Source organism: Phaseolus vulgaris, chromosome 8 (genome assembly GCF_051622355.1).
Source record: "Phaseolus vulgaris cultivar YP4 chromosome 8, ASM5162235v1, whole genome shotgun sequence".
NCBI lineage: Eukaryota > Viridiplantae > Streptophyta > Magnoliopsida > Fabales > Fabaceae > Phaseolus > Phaseolus vulgaris.
In genome coordinates, this window is record NC_143505.1 from 13,264,449 (window position 1) to 13,284,965 (window position 20,517).

The 20,517-nt window shown below is 33.7% G+C and overlaps 1 protein-coding gene across 14 annotated transcripts; it reads right to left on the reverse strand.

The window, feature by feature from the left end:
- Positions 1-5,671: 5,671 nt before the first annotated feature.
- Positions 5,672-19,742, reverse strand: LOC137823537 (ultraviolet-B receptor UVR8). 14 transcript variants are annotated; one of them, XR_016514683.1, is made up of 12 exons: positions 19,249-19,634; positions 18,958-19,031; positions 18,774-18,858; positions 16,789-16,920; positions 16,460-16,687; positions 16,051-16,284; positions 15,789-15,848; positions 9,504-9,686; positions 7,450-7,566; positions 6,605-6,695; positions 6,182-6,225; positions 5,672-6,094 (listed from the first exon to the last, which is right to left on the reverse strand). XR_016514683.1 is itself a non-coding variant. In XM_068628725.2 (12 exons), the coding sequence occupies exons 1-12, from the start codon at positions 19,466-19,468 to the stop codon at positions 5,972-5,974; spliced, it is 1,575 nt and encodes a 524-aa protein (XP_068484826.2). In that variant the 5' UTR covers positions 19,469-19,634; the 3' UTR covers positions 5,672-5,971. The 14 variants fall into 14 exon arrangements, 6 of the variants coding, with proteins under 6 accessions (XP_068484826.2, XP_090149814.1, XP_068484827.2 ...); XR_016514685.1 differs by having other exon boundaries at positions 15,789-15,832; positions 16,051-16,291; XR_016514688.1 differs by having other exon boundaries at positions 15,789-15,832; positions 16,051-16,366.
- Positions 19,743-20,517: the final 775 nt, after the last annotated feature.

The window sequence follows — 20,517 nt, forward strand, 5'->3', positions numbered from 1 at the left end:
TTGATGATAAGGCACTAGGGAAAGTTATTAAAGAGAATATTGTTGTGTTGATTAGGATGAAACTTGAGTCATTGTTTATGACTAAGTCTTTGGCACATAGACTATGTTTGAAGCAACAATTGTATTATTCAGGATGAATGAGTTAAGAATGATTTTGTAGTAACTAGTAAATTTCAACAAGATTCTAGACGATTTAGATAACATAAAAGTGAAGTTGGAAAGACAAAGCTTTACTACCCTTAGCACCTTGTAGTATGCATTTCAAGAATGTTTTATTGTTCAGGAAGGAAAAAAATCATTACATTGGAAGAGGTGCAAACCTCAATTAGGAGTAAAGAGCTACAAAAGCTTTGAGAGCCCAAGTAAATGGTGGGTTGAGTCTAAATATTATAATGTTGGACGTATGGTTTGTTGGATTTGAATTTCTCTACTATTTTTTATGATATTTTGAAGTTGAGGTAGATTTGTTGAAGAACCCATGTAAATTAGCTTTTCCTTCTTTTAGCTTAAACTTTTGTAATGGAGCTTATGAACTTAATTAAAGTCCACTTTTAGGCCCAAATTTTCTTCAAAACTAAGAGATAGAGATCATTTTAATTCATGTTTTACAAGTTTATATCTCTAAATCCCCAAATTAATTTGTAGGAATAATTCCTCTTGGTCTTTAATTCCTCTTCCTCCTTATTATCATGCTTTTAATTGTAAATAGACATCTCATGTTAAGAAAAAATCTAAGGATATTGTTCATAAATATAAAACTCAATTAATGGCTAAGGACTTCAATCAACAATAGATTTACTACTATGCAAGATGATTTTCCTTATCTTCTTCCTAATCATCTTACTATTCATTACAAATAAGTGTCTAAGGTTAAGATAAAGCTTAAGGATATTGTACATAAATATAAAACTAGATTAGTGACCAAATATTTCAATCAACAATATAATTCTAACTTTAATGAGATTTTTTTTCTTTAATTATAAAATGTGTCCCTATTCGTCTTTTTGTAACTCTGTTAATGCTTATGAGTGGTCTTTCATTTAAATGTTGAGACATGTATTTCTTAATGGATTTCTTGATAAAGAGGTTTGTATAATTTCAACCTTAGGTTTTGAAGATAAAAATACTTCTTCATTGTCAACTACTTTTGGTTTGAGAACGCAAAACTACCTTAATACAATTCGATTTTAAAAAAGAGAAAATGTGATATTTCTTCTTTTATATTTTCTTAGCAAATAGTTAAGAGCTTCAGATAATTTTCTGTAGTTTGCCAACAATTTGATGACACTCTTGTTACAATGGAAAAGGAAATATGTAAAGGAGATCATTTCTTGTTGCACTCTCATGTTTTCAAGTCACTCATTGGATGGTGGAATGACCATTTTTTCCTTAATAAAATAATAATTTAAACCTATTTATCTCATTTTCATATTTCATATACTCCATTTCATATACTAGCATTATGCACCCCTCTCTTTGTCGCTCCTCCTTTAATTTTTTTTTGAGAGTCTTTGTTGGAAACGTTTGTTTCCAAGAAAAGCTTCAGAAACTCATTGCTTCATTGCACTGCTTTGAAGAGGTTGGTTTTCATAATTTTTTTTTGTTCTTCTTATTGTGCATGTTTATTCCAAATTGAGTATTTTAGGAATTTTTTGGATTGCACAATCTAGAATTTATTTTAAATATTTATGTGTATTCTAGATTTCAAATCCAAAATATATTTTAAATAAGAAAATAAAATCAAGATTATAAAATTCGAAATGCATTCCATTTTGGATCTACAAATGCATTATGGATTATACAATTCGGAATATACTTTCTTATTCAAAATACATTATGGATTATGCAATCTAAAATGCTTTCCTTACGTAAATACATTTTGGATTGTGCAATACATAATGTATTTTTTATTTTGAAAAATAACTTTTATTAATATAAGAATTATTTGAAAATGCAGAGTTATGACAAGGACAATAAGTGGTGCATATAAAGGGAATGGTAGACAGAGGCCTACGACGTTGGTTCCTATAAGAGATCGTGAACAAGTTGTTCATGACAATGGTGTTGATGTGATAGATGCCCCTCCAACAAGACATGATGAGTAGGAAGAATACCCTGAAGGACTTTCTAATACTTCTTTACTAGTGAGTTTTGTTGATCATGTTGCATTAAGGTGTGAGAGAGTGAGGTAAGAAACAAAAAATGCACTTAATTGTGATATTTGGTCATGTGGTATTATTTATACTTATGAACACCTTTCTTATTAGGATCGAGTAAAATTGAAAATGGTCTCCCACGGTCGAAAGTTAATTAAGTTTGGGATGCCTCATCGATAAAATGAGGTTGTGGTGTTTATCTTTGAATTGTTGTCATTGTTAAACATTAGTTATAAGATGGGAGATAAAGGGTTGATTTTAGCCTTTGTGGGAAGGTGGCACTGAAACACCAACAGTCTCCACCTAATGGTTGGTGAGATGACAATCACCCTAGATGATGTGTCGACGTTGCTCCGTATCCCTATCGTGGGATAGTTTTGTACATGACGTATTCAACAATGTCGATTGAGTTTCCAGGGGTGGACTTGGAAGATGCCACGATAGAGATGAGGCATTGTAGTGGTCCACACATGAGGCTTAGTTGGCTCCAAAAGGTATATGAGGAGTGTTGTAGCTATTAGAGATGGAAGTTTGTTGTAAAAGCTTATTTGTTGCATCTAGTGGGATGCACAATATTTGTGGCAAAAAGTGTGACATCAAATAACGTGTCATACTTGCAATTGTTCAACAATTTACGGATGTGTGATTGGTACTCATGGGAAAGGGAAACATTTACCCATATCTATGACTAGTTAGGGGTTGTGTTTTACCCAGACAAAACAATTATGTCATACTTTTACAAGTAATATACAAAAATTTTAGAAGTTATATTTACTTTCATATGAATAATGCTTAGTTCAAATTGTAATAGGCATCAATATATGAGTACTTTTCAGGGATTGGAAGGAAGGATATGAATCCCACTTATCAGGTGGTTGACCCACAAACAGGATAATATGTTACAAGACAGCATATATGCATTGTTGGCATTATGCAGGTCCAATTAAACGATATGACCCATGTTGGGCAGATTTGGATCTCAATAGGCCATTTGAGTCGATATTCATGGTCTCTGGATACATCCATGTGGGTACATGATGGCATCGCCATATGCCAGAGTGTGTGTTGCTCCAATATGGGTATGAGTTGGCAGTACCTCAATCTCTGATGCCATTTGAAGGTGGTGTTGTGGTTGTTTTAGAATATAGGTGGTTGCACTTTGGCGACCATCTCGTTACAAGTGTGACACTGGTTGTACATGCATCTATGTGCGCAGCTGGATAGATACATTGGTTTAAATTTGTGTCACACCATGCATACTTGGTGGGGTGGGGAATATCAACCAGCTATATTACCCCCATCATCACCCTCATAGTTCAAATCGTGGAGACACAAAACCAACGTTACAATAGGACCATGCTTGTTTGGTAAGTAATTATGTTGTATATTTATTATTTATTTACTACGGTTATTTGTTTGAATATATTTAGTAACTTGCGTCATTTGAATAAGCATAAGGTATATTCAATAGGTTCGTTAACATTTTACAAATGATGATTGGTTGTCAACATGTGTTTAAAGGTACTCCAACATGGGAGGAAACCTACATTGCATTTCAGTTAGCCCGTGGAGTGACAAATGAGGGAGTCATTTATATTAAACTTCCATATGTTGTACGTGGAAGGCAAAATTGGAATAGTAGTTAAGTTATTGTGTTATGTATTTAGATTTTCTATTTTATACTTTAAAGATATATTGTACATAAAGTTGGAAACATTTTAATGAGATATTTTCATTTATGCAACTTGTTATTATTAGTGAACATTGTTCATGACTCTGTATAAATCAACCGTATAACATTACAAAAAATATATTACAACAAAAACATATTTTATGTGTCACAATTTTTATCCAAATGCATGAAATTATACTTGCCCCGTAAAAAAAGCTATCACAATCTCCTCCAACCAATTCATCTTGCCACAAACTTCATTACATCCATTTGATTCATATCAAACAATTTATCTACTTCATCGACTATTTTGATCCAATATTGAGATTTCATCTCTATATTAAACAATAATTGTTAAAGTTGTCTATATAATAAGAACAAAGCAATATAATATCTAAGACCCTACTACAATTACATGACTTAAAAATAAAATAACAAAAAAATGTTCAAAAAATCACAAATTTTGTATTCCAAAACATACAATTCATAATAGATATTTTGTATTTTAATTTTGAAATACAAATTTCTACATTCCAAAATATAACAAATTTATTTCATATCATACATTTTGGAATTCAATCCAAAATTCCAAAACATATAATCTAAAATAAAAAAATTTATTTTAGACTATAAATATCAAAATACAAATGTGCATTTTAGATTATATATTTTGAAAAAAAAATTATTTAAAATTTTTATGTATAATTTGAAAGGTCTTCTAATTGCACAAATTAAAACAGAAACTGAAAATGTAAAAGTAGAGATTTATCGAATGCACCAACAACGACCGATCACCACCACCAACCATTAAGCCCCACCACCACCAACCACTACCCAAGCACACCCCAACCTTCACAAGTGCATATAAACATTTCAACACCACCAAAATGTCCACCATACACCATAATGTATTTATTTTCATATGGGTAAATTTAGAATATAAAAAGGAAGAAAAGGCCTAAATTGAATCTTCTCGCTATGACACATACACTTGAAAAATAGTCAATATCTCTTTTATAGCTTGTTGGCTTTTGCTTCCTGCACCCAATAAATTTAAACGTACACCCTATCATTAATGTGAAATATAAAAAATTTCCTCTTTAGTTTTTAAACAGGGACGAGGATGCAAGTGAGAATGTATTCCAAGTTTGATATTATGAAATAAAATTCTCATCTTTAGTTTTTAAATAGGGATGAAGATGTAAATCGGAATCTGTTCCGAATTTGATATTATGGAATAAAATTCTGAATTCGCAGAACACCTTCCTAAACAATTTTCCAAATTAGCCTTTTTACAGTAAGTTTCTAGATCTTTTTTTTTTCAGAATATATTCTTTGTATTCCATATTTACCTATAAAATGAGATTTTAATTTTTTTAATTCTGTTAAAAAAATTATTTCTGGAATGCAAAACAACCTATTTCAAATTTAATTTTCTAGAACGTACTATAACACGCAGAGACAATCCTGAAATTTTAAAAATATGGACGCAGTAAGCATAAACAGAAAAGTTGGATATAAGCCTCGCTTATATATAACCAAACTTAACCGAGCTTACTATTTCTCATCTCCCTCCTACTGTTTATTGGGATAATCTTAGTACACTAAAAGCAATTAATAAATAACAATTTTAACTTTTATTCCCTTTAAGTAAAAATTAACCTAATATTTTAATTACACCTATAACCTTATTAGTCATACTTTAAATTATACCTATAACCTTATTATTATTAAATATTAATGTATATTATTAAAATTTTAATTTAAATATCACATAATTAAAATTTTATGCACTTTAAGTACAAAGAACCTATAAGTTAATATTTTAATCATTAAACAAGAGTTGAAGTAAAAAAGTATTAACATGAGAATTGCTGAAGAATTCCACCATTAAACAATATATACACAAACAAAATATTAAACGGATACAACATAATAATCTACTTCGAACCAACTTAAAAAAAATATTGCTGAAACGAGTACACCAATGTAGCATTAAGGATCCACCACTATAAAGTTTTAGATTCACACTCCTAGGGGGGAATGAAGAGAAGAAGGTTGAAGATAACAACCCAACTGGCTTGGAGTGGTCAGTAACCTATCAAAACTGTACGACCACCATGTTGCTAATGGACAAATGAAGTTAGTCGGTTTTATCGACCAGCAGCAGTGTATGCCACCAACCACAGGCAACATTTCTTGGCCTGCAACCAGCGATAGAAACTTGACCAGGAATGTTTCTGTCAGCAGAATCTCCCAAACCAAGCTGTCCAAGTAGGTAAGAATCAGAAATCAATACAAGCACCAATATTACCACTTTATATTTAAGAGTTATCTAAGATATTGGGAATACCTGACCATATTTGTTCCACCCCCAAGTGAATAGGTGACCATCAGCTTCAATATGATAAACAGGAAACAAGAGTATGTATGAAACATGACATTAGTTAATCAGTGACGAGAAAACTTCAATTTTAAAATAATTTACACAGCTATATTTTCTTGTGAATAAATAAAATGATGGTTGTTTCTCTACCAAACTTAAAAAACTTCCAAAATTTCCATGGTGGAGATCTTAAAGAGGAAAATACTAAGCAGCCTCGTCGGAGGATGTGTATGGGCCATCATAGGTGAATTGACCATGATATTAGCATTTGACCATGAAATGATTCTTGACACGATTACTTTTATTTATTTATTTTGTCAATTCTCATATGTGAAAAGTTCCCCAGGATTGGTTCTAACTCCCCAAGGGCATATAGTAATGGTGACATACCTGTCAGCAAAGCACTGTGACGAGCCCCACAAGAAACAATACTAGAATGCCTATTCTCAAAACGGGAAGCATCCAACTGTCTAGGTGAAGTCTAAACAAGGAAAAACAAATAGGCAAGTTAATTTTCAGCTATTATGGAATACTGTTATCTATCATTAACAATCTCAGATTATGAATAAGCAAATATTTGGGTTGCTAACCAAAATATCAGTTAGACTGACACAATATAACTACATATACAGCTATCGACTGCCAGATAGTGGGGATTCATAATATATCATTTTTAATGTTAGAGCTACATCATCTTCATGCAGAAAGGCAAAATAACAGGATATATTTTTTTCCTTATAAAAACATACGAGATGAGAATGTCCCAACCGTCCTTAAGCATGTTGCTAATTTGGAGCCATACCATTCACTTATGTTTCTGCATTTTGTAACCAAATCCCTAAGCCAACTTGCATTAGATCTCCCAATCTGTTTTTTATGTGCCAAACCTAATGAAACTCTCTAGCTTGATTCGTCAGAAAGGTGGAGTTGGTGCATTTGGTACTTCGGGTAGATACATATACACGTTTGAGAGCTTAAGTTGTAACAGGAAGGGTAAACATTGGTGTTTCTGGAGACTCGAATAATTGGAGACTCTTACTAATCTCTTTGTCCATTGTTCCATTACCAAAATAAATTCTAAAGCGTTGACTTGAAATCTTTTAGTCTTGGTGTAGTTATTCTAATAAGTCATAGTGCCCTTGAGTAACATTATATTTTAAGGAAATGGCAAGATGTTAATAATTGAGGATAATTGGAGATTATAGTCTCAATGAAAAGAACATAAATTTAGTGACCTCAGTTGTGATGTTGTCTACAGAAAATGCTGATCCTTGATATTGCTTCCTCATATGGGTCTCCGAAGTCTCTAGCGAACATATTTGTTTATGGTTAAATCTGCAGGGCTCTACACCCTATAAGATAGTTCTCTAGAGTTAGCAGTGACATTTTCTTAAATTATATAGGGAAATAATTTCAAGCTTGCTGACTATTTGGTCCCAAAATATATTATATGCAAGTATGATGACTGAATCACAACTTCTGCTGTCAATTTGAAATTATTTTATTTCACATTAGTAAATTAACAGATGAACTAATCTTCCATTCATCAGATGCATGCCATGAGCAGCAGTTCTCCACATTACGTACTGGACCAGTTACGAGTTTGGTATTGCAGCTATTATTATTCAAAACTATCGTCTGCATTGTGTCATATTCTGTATATTTTGCGAATAATTGTATGGATGCATCAGATATTTATTATATTTGACATCCGTGTCATAACTTGGTATCCTAAATCATTATGAGACAAAAATTTTAAAATGAAGCAATTATGCTGTCAAGAAAAATAGCTTTGATGATTACATTATTTATGTAATTTGTAATCCAAGGGAATTAAGTAATGATGGTTTTGAAATTTTAAGACAATAACAATAACCAATCCTTTTTTGCACTAGGTGGAATAGGCTACAAGGATCACCATAATGTGGAACTAGGAATCATGTTTATTGACAATCTCCCGCTATCATCAAATCATAATAAGGTTACCCTCCATCTGACCTACTCCCCTTGTACCTCCTATATGTCTACTTCAACATGCTCAGACTACATAATCTGAGATTCTGTCATTCTTCTTGCAATTGCTGTTCCAAATTTGTTTTCGTATCGCAATTCATTCCTATTCTAATGTTATTTCTTCTACCAATATGTCCACAAATCCAACGCAACATTATCAACTCTATCATATTGAGTTTATTATCTTAATAGCATTTTACCATCTGAGAAGTTCAATATAATATTGCAGCCATCATAATAGTGCTGTAAAGCTTTAACTTTAAGCTGAAGCTGATTTTTATATTCAGCTTACAAGTTCTTGATCAGAAGAGCACACCATCAACAATCAGTAAAGAGATATATTGATACTGTTTGTGGTTGATTAGGAAATAAAATGGCCCATGTAGACATAGCAGATTTAGTTAAGGTATTGGTTGATAAAAGTCGTTAGTTAGTCTTTATGTGGCTAAAGGATGAGTAATCAATCTCCAGCCATTAGCTTGTTCAAGAGAAAAGGCCCCCAGCTTAAGATAGCAGGTGACTGGACCTTTAAAGGGTAGGGGGTAGCCCCTAAAGATTAGATGAGGGTGGAATGTGACTTGTTTGTCACCCCAACTTCTATGTAGTTCAATTCAATTAGGTATAACTTGCAGACTATTTTACATATAACGAGCTTCTTGAAATCTTTATAAATGGTGTTGGAAAAGGAAGTACTTTGACAAATTAATTCCGTTTATGAAACTTATTCTTTAGTTATTATGTTGATAGTATTTTCAAAGTTATAGGATTCATGTTAAAATATATATTTTTATCAGACTTGCAGGTTTCAATTTGGGTTTGTTGGACTTGCTATCCCAACATATATTTTGGTAGCTTCCAACTTGTCTTATGATGGTTAATGTTAAGGATTGGCCTATTATGCCTATGTTAAGGATTTTGAAAGAAAAATTGTTTGCACCTACATGTACAAAACAAGTATTTAAGTATTATGAAAATTTATACTTCGGAAACCTTCTTGTGTATAAATGAAAGGCTTCCCAGGTTGAATAGGATTTGGTATTTAGTCTGTGCACTAGTCAAGTACCTTTAGTTAACAGCGTAATCTACAAAGCAATGCAATTTTAAAATAATGACATCAAGCCCAGCTATCTTTAGTTACTAATATCAGTTTCTCTATATAATCGTAAGTTAATGTTAACATGGGTCCTATCTAACACAACTTTATCAAAAAGTACTTCTGTTTGCTCAATAGTATTCTAATGGAGACAAAGTGATCTCAGAATTAAGGAAAACATACCTCAGGCTGGTCACTACCAGTACCCAACTGTCCAAACTGATTCCCACCAAATGCATAAATTTGACCATTTACAGTAACACACAATGTATGCCAAAGCCCAGCAGCAATTTTTTCGACTCTGGTTCCCAAAAAAGAAGGAACTTGAGTTGGTCTCAGCTGATCAGCATTATTCCCTTGTCCACACTAGAAGAAATTTACATGCAACGAAGTAAAGAAATTTAGGATAACCCCCTTACATGCGTTATAAAAATAATCAAAAATTAATAAAAAAAAAATCAAATAGGCAACTTAATGCTTTACAAGAGTACAAAAAAAATTAATATTAGTTCCTCCCCCTGGCTATTTTTTATTGACTGGAAGCATGGTTATCAAACCCACAAGTAAACTAACAGCAAAGTTGTTGTACAAGTCTCTAAATTTGCTCACTGTTCACGAGTTGACTCATCCCTAAACTCGTTTTTCAATAGACTTAGACTGGACTCATCTAAACTTGGTTCACTAGCGGTAGACTGGCGAGTTCCAAATCAAGTCACCAAGTCCGTGGTTGGGTAGAGAAGCAGAGAAGCGACAAGAAATGCTGTTGTTCACGTTTTAAGAACCCATATTGTCCTCCAAATAGAAGATCTCCAACAAAAGTACCTCCATTTTGTGTTTCGGCTCCGGCCAACACCAATCTGCTTGGCATCGCTTTAGTCATTCTGCTTCTTGGAAGCAGATTGTGTCTTCTCTCTGTTTTTTACTGTTGTCACATTTTCTTTGCACAACACTGCTTCCATCACATTTCTGATCGTTGGCACACTTCGTCTTCCCTCAATCCTCTCATTGCATCACGTTTGTGAACTTGTGCCACCCACCCCATCATTTTGTTGTTTTTTTTCCTATTATAATTTTTTAAGATTTTTTTTCTGATTTTAATTTTCTCGTCTCTTTTTATAATTTCCTATTTCTATATTTTTTTCTGATCCCAATGTAAATGTAGCTTCTTAGACCAGAAATAGGACAGATATTGGAAGGAAACAAGGAGTAGATATTTTGTGCAATGGAAAAAAAGTTAAATGTAATTATTGCTCAAAGACATTCAACGAAGGAATTTCTAGGTTCAAGCATTGTTTGAACTATACATGATTCTGAACCTTGTGCTTTAGTTCCATAAAAAGTTAAAGTTGCAATGATGAAATTTGTGGAGACATTAAGGAAGCATCAATGAAGAAAAGAACATTGAAGAGTTTGATGATGAGTAGAATACACAGGTGGTATCTACTCAAAGTAGTAGTAGGATGTTCAAAAATAAAGGAAAGGAGAAATTTAGTCATGGTGTTCAACTTGCATTTATTTATGGGTGTGAGGATAATTGAAGCTCATGGAGTGGTAATTCAAGTTTCTCAAATTATATGGTTTTCAATTTTCTTTATTTGGTTTACATAAATTCATATTTACAAAAAAAATACACTGTTTCTTTGGTTTATGTCATGTATAAATTGAATCCCAAAAATGAACAAATTAGAAAAATATATTGTTTCCCGTTTTGATGATATTGAGTCTGATGAGGTGAAGGTGATGCTGAAAATGTTCATAGCTTAACCAAGTTCAACTGATCCAACTCTAAATACATTTGATCCTTATACTATAGTTAATATAGTTTTTGATGTGTGATGATGCACACTTATCATTTGAGGAAGAGATTGATGACAATGATGATCTTCGGAGATGATATCATTAGGGGATTGGAGACAAAAACTTGAAGATCGACTTTTAGTTCTTTAATTGTTATAAGAATTTATGTTTTGTGATTATATGAACTCATATTTGGTGTAGTTTGATCTTATATAATAGTCATGTGCGTTAATCTTTGTTATTTTAGAATTATGGAACTATTGTTTAGTATTTTGATTAGTTTTGGTGTTGAAATTCTGAATTAGTATGGTACTATATTTACTTTTTTCATAGTCTACAAGTCTACAAAGCTCTCTCACGAGTCTATGTAGAATCATGAGTCTGATAACCATGGCTAGAAGTAATTTATTACATTCAAAACGGAATTGTGAGGTTATGAGAAGGCACTTCAAAATACAGTGTTGGAGATCCCACATCGACTAGAGATTAAAGCCTTACATTGTATATAAGTGGGTGCAAACCTCCCCCATTGAGCCGGTTTTATGGGGTTGAGTTAGGCTTAAAGTCCACTTCGTAATATGGTATCAGAGCTCCTGATCTAGGAGACTCTGCTTCCGCAATTTTTTTAGCCTTCATTGCTGTAATCATTTTCCTTGGCAGCCTTCATTGCTGCAACTTTCTATTTTCCTTATCCTTTCTCCATTGACCACCACCACCTTGCACCATTGACCGCCGACCACCACCGCCACCGCTGCCGGAAACTGCCACCGGAAAATTTTTCCGGCGGATTTTTTTTGTGTGTGAACAGGATCAAATTTTGTCAATCTGAAAAACTCAGTTGGTTTTGAACTCTCATGGACTCCCTTAGTAAGCCATCTAGCTATTGATCCTTTACTATGAGTGGTAAGAGTTCTAGTTTTTTATCCTTTAATGCTTCTAGTACTAAAAATATTTGGATTATAGACTTTGGTACTACTGATCATATGACACCTCATTCCTCTTCTTTTTCATCCTACACTACTTTATCCGGTAAGCCATATATTACTGTTGCTAATGGTTCCACTACCCCCATTAATGGTCGTGGTAACATTCACCTTCAACCTTCATTTCCTTTAAAAAATGACTTTAAAAAATGTGCTTCATGTTCCCAAACTATCCAATAACCTCTTGGCTATTCAAAAGATTACCCAAGATTTAAATTGTGCAGTGATATTTTTCCCTTCCCATTGTGTATGAAGAAAGTAAAAGTGTGCTAGACTACAGGCACACACTTCTAATCTTCAGCAAGGTCATGAATCTTGGTCATCCTCTCAGATATGGCTTCAACACAGACGTCTTGGTCATCCTCCATTTAGTACCCTAAAGTCCTTATTTCCTGTTTTATTTACAAAAGTGTCTGCTGAGTCATTTCATTGTGATGTTTGTCAGTTTGCTAAACACCATCGGACAACTTTTCCTCCCAATGGTAATAAAAGTTCTAAACCTTTTGATCTTATTCATTCAGATGTATGGGGACCTTCACCTATTCCTAATATCTCAGGTGCAAAATGGTTTGTTTCATTTATTGATGATTGTACTCGGGTTACTTGGATATTCCTCATGAAAGATAAGTCTGAAGTTTTTCACTTGTTTGTAAAGTTTTACAGAATGATTCAAACACAATTTGAAAGTCCAATTAAGAGATTGTGTTCTGATAATGGAAGAGAATATGTGAACCAAAACCTTTCCAAGTTCCTTGAGGAAAATGGAGTTGTTCATGAATTAACCTGTGTGGACACTCCTCAACAAAATGGGGTTGCTGAAAGGAAAAATCGTCATCTCCTTGAGGTTACTCGAGCTTTACTTTTCCAAACATCTGTTCCTAGATCTTACTGGGAGGAAGCAGTCCTGACTGCCACTTATTTGATTAATAGATTACCCTCTCGGGTTCTAGAGGGTGTTACTCCTATTCAGGTTATGACCACATTCTATCCTTCTATTCCCATGTTGAATAGTCTTCAGAATCGTGTCTTTGGTTGTCCTGCTTTTGTCCATGTTCATAGTCCTTATCGGGGTAAGTTAGATCCTCGCGCCATCAAATGTGTCTTCATCGGTTATGCCCCCAACAAAAAGGGGTACAAATGTTATCATCCTCAAAGTCGTAAAGTTTATATTTCCAAAGATGTCACCTTCCATGAAACAGAGTCTTTCTTTCCTAGTTCTCAGTTTCAGGGAGAGAGTATTCAAGAAGCTGAGGACCTTGAGTTGCCACCTTTTCCTTTGTTGCAGGATTTCGTTCTTAGGGAGGATGACAAAGACCCTACACCAACATCATTACCAGAGAAGAATAATGAAGACAAATATTTTGGAAAACAATATCAGCGAAGGCAACAAGAACCCGTCCTGGTCGAACAGCAACTTCAATTCAATTGTCTGAACCGGAGGTAAGAACTGATACCAGTGAGACTCTTGAGGACACCTTAAATACTGCTTTTGAACCTAACCTAAATGATTTACCTATTGCCTTGAGAAAAGAAAAAAGATCTTGTGCCAAATATCCTATATCCCAATTTGTGTCTACAGAAAAACTTTCTATGCAGCACCAGAGTTTTCTTTCAGCTATTGATTCTATCAAAATCCCTACATCGGTACAAGAAGCCTTAAAAGATGAGAACTGGATTCGAGCCATGAATGAAGAAATGAGCGCGTTAGAAAGGAATGAGACTTGGGAGATTGTAGAGAGACCTCAACCCTATGAGCCGGTTTTATGGGGTTGAGTTAGGCTTAAAGTCCACTTCGTAATATGGTATCAGAGCCTATCCTAGCAAGTGTTTGTATTGGGCCTATCGTGCCACCCGCTATCGGGCCGCTATCGGACCACCCAAAATATATAGTCCCACGCACGAGTTGGCAGTCTCGGCGTGAGGGGGGTGTGTTGGAGATCTCACATCAACTAGAGATTAGAGCCTTACATTGTATATAAGTGGGTGCAAACCTCCCCCATTGAGCCGGTTTTATGGGGTTGAGTTAGGCTTAAAGTTCACTTCGTAATATACAGGCTTTGTCTGTCGCATATTGCGCAGTAGTGTAAAACGGATTGGATGTGATCACACAGACATCAATGCAAAACTACAAACACTTTTCAAAAGAACCTCTCCAACAAAGAAATCACTTTCTAGACATTTTAAAAAAGAATCTCATACACAGTTCCAAACAATCTCTAGAGTATGATAGTATGATACTTTATTTAGTCAAACATACTTGTACCTCATGATCAAAGTTATTTTTTCCGTTTCCTTTTCCTTTTAAAAACTATGTATAAACCTAATGATTCTAACTGTAACTACAAAACTAGATATATCCTCCATGCTAATAATTAGATCACCCTCCAAAATTATGGTTTATCAAAGGAGTTTTTTGTGCTAAACTCAATTTTTTCTATGATATTATCTCTATTTAATCATAACTCTTTCACTGAACAGAGTATTAGTGTACAATACCTTTAATTATTAAAAATTGCACAATTCTCTATCCATATCCATAACAGAACAAAATTTTGTCATTTATTTCTATTCTACTCTCAATTCTCTCATATTTTAGATTTTGTCAAGAGACCTAGTATTGTCATCATATATCCTTTGACCGAAGGAGTAACAGAGTAGTACCTTCCCCTTACAATCAGTTTGTTACACAAATAATAATTTCATCACACGCACACACACATGAACAAGAATAAATAAGCCTTGGATACTTATTCCATTAAATAAGTGGTATAGAATAACTACTGAAATATGATATTTTCTTGACAATTAACATAATATCTATATATACTAAACATTCATACATATGTCATTTTATAGCTGACATTTATTAAGTTACACAAAATAAAGTATATTCAAGAAATATTAATACATTTTATAAACTTATCAACTTAATGAGAACGGTAAATTCAATAATTGAATAAAAAAATTAAATGTCCATAAAAATGCTTTGACGGAGTAAAATTAACAATCTTGGGAGTAAATGAATCTACACACACATGGAAAAAGATTGAATAACTTATAAACCAAACTAATTATAAATTATATTGAGAGAGAAATACGGGGGGAGGGAGGGAGGGAGTAAATAACTTTAAAAGAAAAAAAACTAAACTAATTATTAAGTATTTCTATTATGATCACACTCCAAATTTATAAATATTAAACATTCAATGTATGTAACTTTACAATTGAAATTCATTACTTTTTAAGCAACTTACTTTAAAATGAAGTTCATTCATGAAATATAAAATATAATTTCAATTCTTTCAACCAATTATGCTCTATGTACATCCTCTTGGATCCTTAATCATCCCATATTACAAGTTAAACCTTATCAATCATTCAACAAGCTTATTTCCATCACTCTATGAATTCTTTATTCTCCTGTCCATTGTTCTTTTTTCATCCTATACAATAAAATTTCTTTACTTTACCATTCCTAATTTGCTGGTTCATAACACATTACTTTCAAACAACAACCCAACATTAGCACTCAATATTTGTTGGGTGTCCTAGGGTCTCAGGAATACAGCATATAAAAACGTGAGTGTTTCCAACATTTGCAACCTCAATCTTCAGCAACAAAAATAAAATTCTTTTCATCCAGGCATAGATGAACATGAAAAATAAAATATTCCAATAGTGGACTCACCTGACCATATAGACCCCAGCCGAAAGTAAGAAGGGCCCCAGTATCTACAAAAGAAAGTTTCTAGAAATTGTGACTTCTTCTGAATCACTAACTGAAACATGCATCTCATCCAACACATAGCCCAGTAAATGAATATATACACATTTGGTTACCGATTACAATTATTTAATTGAATTTATCCTTTGCAGTAAAATGCTCTTACAATTTTTTAAACATTCAAAGATTCCTTTGCAAGGCTACACATTCAAAGTGAACTGCTTACTTGTTATCACAACACTATGCCGACCCCCACAAGCAATTTCCGTCACATAGCTTCCAGGAACATTTGACCCTTGAGCTCCAGCACCACTTCCTTGATGAAATGCAGATGATTTATCCTTCCCAGAAACAGACTCGGTACAAGGTATAAGATGAGGGGATGACATCATCTTTACTCGAGAACCCAATCCTAGCTGTCCTTCACCTCCATAGCCCCAACCCCAGACCTGTCCCACATCTGAAAACTTCGGTAAAAATATCATGCATCAGGTGTCTTGCTTTACATCAAAAACCTTCCATATCTTCATACTTCATTGAACCTACAAAACTACATAATGTAACCACCAGAGCCAACTATCCCTAGAATCTGTCATTATAGCACACTATACATACACACACACAAAGTGAATTACCTGACAGTGCTAAGGTATGCCGCCCACCAACTGCTACGGAACTAATTTTCACTTCATTACCAAGGGTCACGAGAGAAGGAGAGATAGTAAAGAATTCATCTCCAGATACTTGACTGTCAGAGTCCTGCCTAGTGAAAGAGATCTTCCTTCGCTTTACAACTTCATCTCCCACTTTCTTGTCATGATGAGAATCTGATCCACTGCTCGTATTTGAGCTTTGAGGGCTTCCTGTTTAATGTCTGAAATTCCATTAGCTCCCTGAAATGAAGTAAAAAAAACTTTCTTCTTGTTAAATTATTTTTGTTGTTTGCAAGACTGATGATTAGCACCTTGCTCGGCTATTGATGAACTTTGTTTCCCAGTGGTATCTTTTTGAAGGCTTCCCATAGTGATGAAATCAGTAATGACTTTCCCAGAAGGCACACATTCTTTCCAGCCCCATGCATACATTTCACCTACGTCTGTACACAAAGCAGTATATTCTTTAGCAAAGCAGTAGTGTTCTAATATTGGCCATGGTTGTGAAGGGTAACCTATGAAGTGACTAGTTGTTCCTTAGCATACTATGATAATCAAGTTAACCATACCAAGTCAATAATCCATTTGAAATTTGTTATTTATCCCTCTAAATCTCATACGATTCCCATTTAGTATCACATTTCTAAAAAGTTGTAATCTACTCCTTGTAGGTTTTCTTCCCTTCCCATATAATCCCTCTATTAGTCTTCCTTTATACAATTTGTAATATTTAGAAAGACCAAAAAACAAGCAAAATATGGCTCAAATAAATTTGTAGTCTATTATTGCATGGTTGACCAAGCATGATCCGTGTTCATTGTTGCCTAAAACACAATAATCACACTTAACAGCTAAGTTAGAGTGGACTATCTTTAATTAAAAATTTGTATGGTCGCACTGTAACACAAAAGCACAAAAGAATCTAATGATGCATTGAAATTTTCAACCATATTCCATGTACACCATTCGAGATACAGCATTCCTTATATGATATACTTTGTTTTCATAACATACATCTGCTTTGCCAATCTCATTTAAATTACAGATCTCATCTAAAGGGAAAAAAATTCTTTTCAGGATTTATGCATATTTTTAATAGGATTGTAGGGTAAGTCAATTAAAGTGATATAGGCCGCAGATTTCTGCTAAAAATACTACTTAGATTTTTTTAAATGTTAAAAAAAGGTTTGCAATGATAATACATTTATAAAATTACTTTTACTAATCAATACTTAATGCAAGTAAAAGCCATATTTATTCTCAGTCACCATTTCTTAACGTTATCCTTGTCTATAAATTTTCTCTCACTATGATCAGTTCAAATAGTTATTAAAAATCCATTAAGATAATTTTAAACTTCAAACATTCACTCACTTTTATTTTATTATATTTTTAAAATCCTCTCTTATCTTCATTTCTCTTGTATCTTGTTATTGTTAATTTTTAAGACACAACGCAATTCCTTTAAAAGTAATGTCAATCAATTGAAGCACTTACACAAGATAGCATTATAAGTTGTAAATAATCAAACTTCAAAGGTTTAATTTAAAATGTAGTTTCTCAGAATATTCAAAAATGAATTTTGAATAAAAAATTACATCAGGTTCAGTACAGAGGCTTCTGGCTACCTAATGTACGGGGCCCCTTAATTATTAGTAATCCATTCTTCACGTATGGAAGTGAATAAGGAGAAACCAGACATTGAAATGAAGGAGTAGTGGCCAAAAAGGTAGAAAAAAAATATTTTCCATTTCTCACGTCCTAGCACTGGAGTTCCAAACAACTCTAACCCGTCATGAAAAAAATACTAGATCACAAAAACTATAAATATTCTATTTTTCAACATTATACAAGTGTATGTCGTCGCTTTTACTATTAATTGAAATTCTACATTTCTGCTTACTTAAGCTCTTGTGAAAATAAAAAACTATATAGTCAATGCGCCAGATGAATAATGTCAATTTCTCTATCCAAAAAATTATCAATTAATCAATACAACACACACAAAGATTTACTGCCGTCAAAAGAGTTGACACATTTTCTTCAGTGCACCCAAATCCAATATTATGCATCAAAATGTGCTTGAGTTTATGGTGCAATCAGCTTAAACAGTCTAACTAAAGATCTTGGTGACTCGATACAGAAATACCGCGGTACAAAAGCTTCTTTCTTTTTCTAATTTATTTATAAAATTTGTAACCAAACCAACCATATTACTATAAGAAATTAAAATCCAGCAAGCACTGAATCATCTCAGAACACAACCACTAAATCAAGATCGGACAAAAAACATCACCAGTGACTGTAGCACAGTGAGCCCAACCAGCAGCAGCCTTCACCACTGGAGCCTCGGTGGGAAGCTGAAAAGGCCCTGGAATCTCCTTCAGAAAGCACATGCATCCAGAACAAGTTGCAAAATCAATTCCAACTACAAATTCACACCAGAACCCAACCCCACATTAGAACACTAATTGCATTACCCCATGCTTCCCAGAAGTCAAGTAGCTCTGGCTTTCATCATCCGAAGAACCCCACGTTATGAGCTTCCCTTTCTCTGCAAATTCACAAATCCGCGAAGAAATTAACGAAATTTCACAACAACGAAAAAACAAAAAACAGTTCTCCAAACTTTAACAGATGATTCGGAACTAAGAAAATAAAACAGTCCGAGGATCTCCTTCTAACGATTTCAGATCTAGAATATCTTCAACGTGGTTTAACATTTCAATATGAACTTAGTCAAAGTAAAGTCAATGGACTGAGTAATCTACCTGATATGGCTATGGCGAATCCGCAACCACCACCGCACACGTCCTTCCACAAAACTCCTGCAAATGCAGGATCGGAGAGAGGAACCGGCACCGGAGACAGTATCGGAGATTTTTCCAGCGAGGCTCCAGGAAGGTATCCCCACATGTACACCATTTTCTCCGCGCACTCTTTCTCCACAACCACCACCGTCGCATCCTCCGCAGCTTCGTTTTCGCTCATGGCTAGGAAACTCCGATCCGGAAACCGACAAGACGAAGCTCCAAAACGCAGAAGAAATCCCCTTGAGCTCTTCTAAATACGAAGAACGAAACGAAACGACAACAACGCTGCGTTTGTTGATGCGAAAACCAGAGGCTGAGAGTAAATAGAAAGGAGTTTAAACTTTGAAGACAGCGTATCAATTACAAGGTAATAGCACGCACCACGTCGGATGATGACGTGGAGATTGGAACACGTGGCCCGATCAGGACCGCACCTGCCGATTGCACAGTCCAAGACCCTGGTATGGTGCGGAAGCTTCTGGAAAACGGAGTGGACCACTACGTCGCTTTCGAGGTGCATGATAGAGTGACGCGTGTCTCATTGTGCATCAGTATTTGTATTTTATAGGAGATCAAGTAATGATAGTTTTTTAAATTATCAGCCTCTAAACATTAATTAATTAATGGAATACAATTAATTGACATTTAGGAATGTTCCAGAAGTTCTTTGAAATTTGGAAAAGAACAAAAGCAGGTAGTAGGTAGGTTGGACCTAATGCACGGACAGGAAACAGCCACGTCTATATTTCATATGCCAAATTTTTTTTATTTTTTCCTAACCCACATTATAAGTTCATGATTGCTTTCTACCCCTCCTATTATTAAAAATTTACAATAAATCCTTACTTTTATACAATTAAAATTTATAGTAAAAATATAATTATATATATAATTTAAATTTATTGCCAAATATTAAAAAATTATTTTAAAAAGAAATCTATTAAAATGTGTGTGTTAAGTGACTTTAAAATAACTTTATTTTCTTCAAATATAATTACAGCTACATAATTTTTTCTGGAAATATAATTACAGCTACTTAATATTTTTCTTGAAATATAGTTACAGCTACTTAGTGTTAATAATTTAGGTTTTAAAAAATAAATAATAAAAATAAGGAGTAATTATTTTAAATTATTATTGGAATTAATTAATCCATCCTCAATAAATAAATAATATAAATATTAGTATTTTTTCTATTACATGCTCTTTTATTGATTTAAATTTATT

What these genes read in the sequence shown, in the direction of transcription:
- LOC137823537 (XM_068628725.2), bottom strand. Translation starts at nt 19,468, where the DNA reads ATGAGCGAAAACGAAGCTGCGGAGGATGCGACGGTGGTGGTTGTGGAG. An exon ending in CTGGTAGTGACCAGCCTGAG is followed by an intron (nt 7,567 to 9,503) that starts GTATGTTTTCCT and finishes ACTATCTTATAG; the next exon opens with GGTGTAGAGCCCTGCAGATT. An exon ending in TCACAGTGCTTTGCTGACAG is followed by an intron (nt 6,226 to 6,604) that starts GTATGTCACCAT and finishes ATCATATTGAAG; the next exon opens with CTGATGGTCACCTATTCACT.